The 4,535-nt window shown below is 63.2% G+C and overlaps 1 protein-coding gene across 1 annotated transcript; it reads right to left on the minus strand.

Moving 5' to 3' along the window:
• Positions 1–6: 6 nt before the first annotated feature.
• Positions 7–2,933, minus strand: LOC109314195 (zinc finger protein 574-like). The gene is made up of 2 exons (XM_019541202.1): positions 2,832–2,933; positions 7–2,651 (listed from the first exon to the last, which is right to left on the minus strand). Exon 2 carries the CDS (start codon positions 2,501–2,503, stop codon positions 65–67), a length of 2,439 nt encoding a protein of 812 aa, XP_019396747.1. The 5' UTR covers positions 2,504–2,651; positions 2,832–2,933; the 3' UTR covers positions 7–64.
• Positions 2,934–4,535: the final 1,602 nt, after the last annotated feature.

Consider the following 4,535-nt stretch of genomic DNA (forward strand, 5'->3'; position numbering starts at 1 on the left):
CCATCAGCCCCCTAAGTAGGCAGAGCCCTGCACAAACCACCACCCATTAGGGGCAGGGCCCCACTCAGACCCCATCCCCCACATGCAGCCCATCCAGGGGGGCAGTCGCAGCTTCGGTAGCAGCAGGAGGTGCCGGGTAGATCTCGATGGTCTCCATGATGGCCAGTGCTGGTGCATAGTTGGCAGCTGGAGGTACAACTGGCTCCTCCTCCTGCTCAGGGATGGCAGCAGCAGAAGGTGGGTCTGGTGCCGCGGTGCGGCGCTGGGCCTGGTGGAGTTTGCGGTGCTTCCAGAGGTTGGAGAAGGAGCGGTAGGCTTTGGGGCAATGGGGACAGGCATAGGGGCGCTCTCCAGTGTGCGTGCGGCGGTGCTCAGCCAGGCGCACGGCAATGGCGAAGGCCTTGCCACACTGCTCACACTTGTACGGCCGCTCACCCGTGTGCAAGCGCCGGTGGTCCTTGAGGTGGGTGGACTGGCGGAAGGCCTTGCCGCAGTCCGGGCAGGGATAAGGCCGCTCCCCAGTGTGGATGCGGCGATGCACTTGCAGTGAGGTCTCCGTGCTGAACAGCTTCTTGCATTCGCTGCACTCAAAGCTCTTGGGCCCGGCGGGGCGGCGTGGTGCTGGCGGTGGTGGTAGTGGTGCTGGCACAGGCTGTGCAGCCCCAGCACCCGCCTCGTGCACCCGTTCATGCGCCCGCAGTCGAGCTGCGGTGCTCACCTTCTTGCCGCACGTGGCACACTCATGGCGCCGCCCAGCCTTGCCGCACCGATGCTCACGCAGCTGCGGGGCTGTGGCAAAGGCAGCCCCACAGGCCCCACACACATGGGGCTGGCGCCCAGCGTGGCCCAGGCGGTGCACGTCCAGCAGGCGACGAAGCAGGAAAGAGCGCCCACACTCGCCACACTTGTAGGGGTACTCACCCGTGTGGTGGTAGCGGTGCATGAGCAGGCGGTAGGGGCGGTGGAAATGCACACCACACTCGGGGCACTGGTAGGGGTAATGCCGGCTGTGCACGAAGAGGTGCTGCTGCAGTGTGGAGGACTGAGTGAAGCGCTTCAGGCAGACCTGGCACTGGTAGGGCCGCTCCCCAGTGTGCGTCAGGCGGTGCCGCAGCAGGTTGGCCTGCGAGTTGAAGGCCTTGGGGCAGTCGGGGCAAGCGAAGGGGCGCTCCCCAGTGTGTGTCAGCAGATGGTTGCGCACATGCGACTTCTTCTTGAACCTCTTCCCACACGTGTGGCACTCATGGCGTCGCTCTAGCCCATGCACGAAGCGCTGGTGCCTGGCCAGCTGCAGCTGCTTGCCAAAGGCCTTGCCACATGCCAGGCACCGGTGCCCGCCGCTGCCCCCAGTGCTGCCATCTGAGTAGATGATGGTCAGCGGCATTGTGTCCGGCGCTGGGGCCTCTGGAGCAGGCACTGGGGCCGGCTCAACGGGCACCGGAGCCTCAGGGGTAGGCAGCAGAGAGCCGTGGGTGCGGCGGTGGTAGAGGAACTTGGTCATGTTGAGGAAGGCCTTCCCGCAGGGGCAGCAGTGCAGTGGGTTGGGCCCATGGGCGCGGCGGTGTGCTAGCAGCGCAGGCTCTGTATCAAAGGCCAAGCCACAGTCCAGGCAGAGCAGGCGTGACTCCCCACTGTGCTGCGCCGCGTGCTGCGCCAGGGCGGCTGGCGAGGGCAGGGCCCGGCTGCATAGGGCACAAGGGAAGGCGCCGCGGCGATGGGCACGGCGATGCAGCTCCAGTGCACGGGCTGTGGGCAAGGCCAGCTCGCACTCCCCACACCGGTGCGGGGCACCACCCTTCAGCTCATAGCTGTGGTCACCTGCAGGCTCCGCCAGCGCTGGCGCTGTGCCGTTGACAGCGGGGGGTGCTGCGGGTGCCAGGTGCCCGGCTTGGTGCTCCAGGAACTCCTTAGGCGTCTGGAAGAGTTGCAGGCACTCGCCACACTCATATAGCAGCAGCTGTACTGCGCTCAGGTCAGCAGTGCCACCCACTGCTGCTGCCTCCTCCTCTGGCTTGCGGTAGGAGTGCTCCAGCCGCACCAGTGCCTGACTCTGTGCTGGTGCCTCAGGGGCACGGTGGGCGGCACGGTGGGCCAGCCACACCTCCTGGCTGGTGAAGAGAGCTTTGCAGTCCACGCACTCGTAGTGGATCTGCCCCGCTGCAGCGGCAGCAGGCACAGCAGACACCGGCTTGGGGGGCGCCTCGGCTTCAGGGCTGAGAAGCTTGAGGTGAACATCCTGGTGCTCCAGGAGCTGGCTGGGCGTCAGCAGCAGCTGCCCGCACTCCAGACACTGGAACTGGCTGCTCTCGGGCACGGCCACGGCCTGGTAGAGCCCGGCAGCCGCCTCACCTGCCAAGCCCAGCACCTCGTACCGTGGCTCGGGCGCCAGGTGGGTCTGCTGGTGTAGCACAGCCTCCTCCAGCGAGCCGTACAGTTGGCTGCACTCCGAGCACACGTACCGGTGCTCCATGAACACAAGCGTCTCTTCCTCCGGGGCCGCCATGGCGGCGGGCGGCACTGAGCCGGCGGGGAGGGGTGCAAGGACAGGGCTTGCCTCGAGCACTGGACTTCCAGGGGCCCCTCAAGCCTGAAAGCTGGGGGGTTGGGGGGGGCACCAACCTGGCAGGCGGCGCCTGGGGGTCTCCAAGCACCTGGGGGGAAACAACCAGGCCAGGGGTCAGGCCGAGGCAGCTGGGGGCGGCCATGCGCCCACGCCCGCGAGACCCTACAGGACTCCCCTCGAGGGGCTTCCCGAGGAGACCCCCTACCTCAGTGCAGCCCCGGCCCAGGGTGCCCCCTCCCGCGTCCCCGGGTTCCCCGACCCCCCTCACCTCCGCCTGCTCAAACCTCCGTCAGTCCCCAAAGAAAGCGCCGCCCCACTGGCCCATTGCTGCCCCCCAATCCGCGGGCGTCTTACTGCGGCGGCAGCCAATCAGCGCGCGCGGCGAGGCGCAGCGCGGCGCGGTGACGTTAGAGCGCGAGGCGGGACCCGCCATGTTGAGGAAGCTCCACCCAGGGCGTTGGGTCAAACCATTGTGAGGGGAGGCGGGGAATGCGAGGCAAACCACTGGCGGGGTTAAACCATTGTTACACACGCTGCAATGTGGAGTGGGGCTTGGGCTGAACCAAAACGTGAGGGTTGACTGGGGGATTGGGTTAAACCATTGTGGCTTTCAGCCAGGCCACGCAGTTAACCAGGGGTGGGGTCAAACCATAGAAGCAGGCACTGTAGGGGGGGTTGAACGGAACCATTCTGGGATGTTCATGGGGTGGGTCAAACCATTGTAAGGCTCGATGTACGGGGGGTCTAATCCGTGTGAGGCGGGAATAGTGGGCCGGGTGAAACGATTGGTAAGGTTTGCAAAGTTGTATTGGTCAGACCATTGTGAGCGAGGGGTATTAGGGCAAGCCATCTTGAGAAGGTTTCTAGGGGAACTATTGGGTCAAACCATTGTGAGGATACCCCGAGGTGTATAGAGTAATACCATTTGAAAGGGGTGTTTGGGTTAAACCACGCTGAGAGTTGGGGGAGGGGGTGATAAGGGCGCTTGGACCACACCACTGTGAGGGTCATAGGGGAGGTGGGACAAACCACCCTGCCAGAGGCTGTGGGTGAGAATGGATGAAACGAATATGGGGGGGGGGGGAATAGGCAGTATCGGACCAAACTAACAGGAGTGGAAATTATATGGTGGGGGAGAGGACGAAACCAAGATGAGACATCTGGGAGTGAAGGTTGGAAGAAACCAATGGGAGAAGAAATTTGGATCAAACCAATCTGACGGAATTATAGGGGAGACTGGCCCGAACCAATAAAAGGCAGTTACGGGGGGTGGGGTAGGGGGAAACAACAAATTGGAACAAATCAATAAAAAAAAAGACTGGAGGCGCATTCGACCAAACCAATATAAGTGTGTGTGGGGGGGAGTCGGACCAAACTAATGTGGCAGGGGACAGGGGGCAGTGAATCAAACTAATATGGGTCGGGGAAGGGAGGCATGGATCAAACCAATATGGGTTCTGGGGGGTGGATCAAACTAATGTAGGTTCAGAGGATGGGAAGAGAACTGGACCAAACCACTGGAGATTGCAAGGTGGGTAAATAAATTACTCCCAGGCTCATACAGCCTCCCCCATGGGCAATTTCCCATCCCACAGCACTGGGATCCAGACCTGGGGTCCAGTGAGCTAAAGCAGGAGGTCCTGGGAGCTGGGTTCTCCCCCCCCAGCAGTGGCGAGTCCACTGGAAAGGGCAGGGCACAGACATTGGCCTCAGAGGGTGTGGTCTGGGCAAAAGGGGTGGGGCCTGGAAGGGGGCAGGGCTCAGGGGCTGTGGGGAGCACATGGAGCTTGGGGCCTCGGGGGCCTGAGGGGACAGAGGCAGGCGGAGGCGGGCGTCTGTACACGTCTTTATTGTTCCCCGAGGGCGACACACGCAGTTACAAAAAGGTCATTAAAAGAAGCAAGAAAAAACCACGAACAACGAGAACGAGCTGGGAGACTGGATCGCACACACGGCTACCCGGGCGGGGGGC

This window comes from Crocodylus porosus, unplaced genomic scaffold (assembly GCF_001723895.1).
Source record: "Crocodylus porosus isolate Cpor-Errol unplaced genomic scaffold, CroPor_comp1, whole genome shotgun sequence".
Classification (NCBI taxonomy): Eukaryota; Metazoa; Chordata; order Crocodylia; family Crocodylidae; genus Crocodylus; species Crocodylus porosus.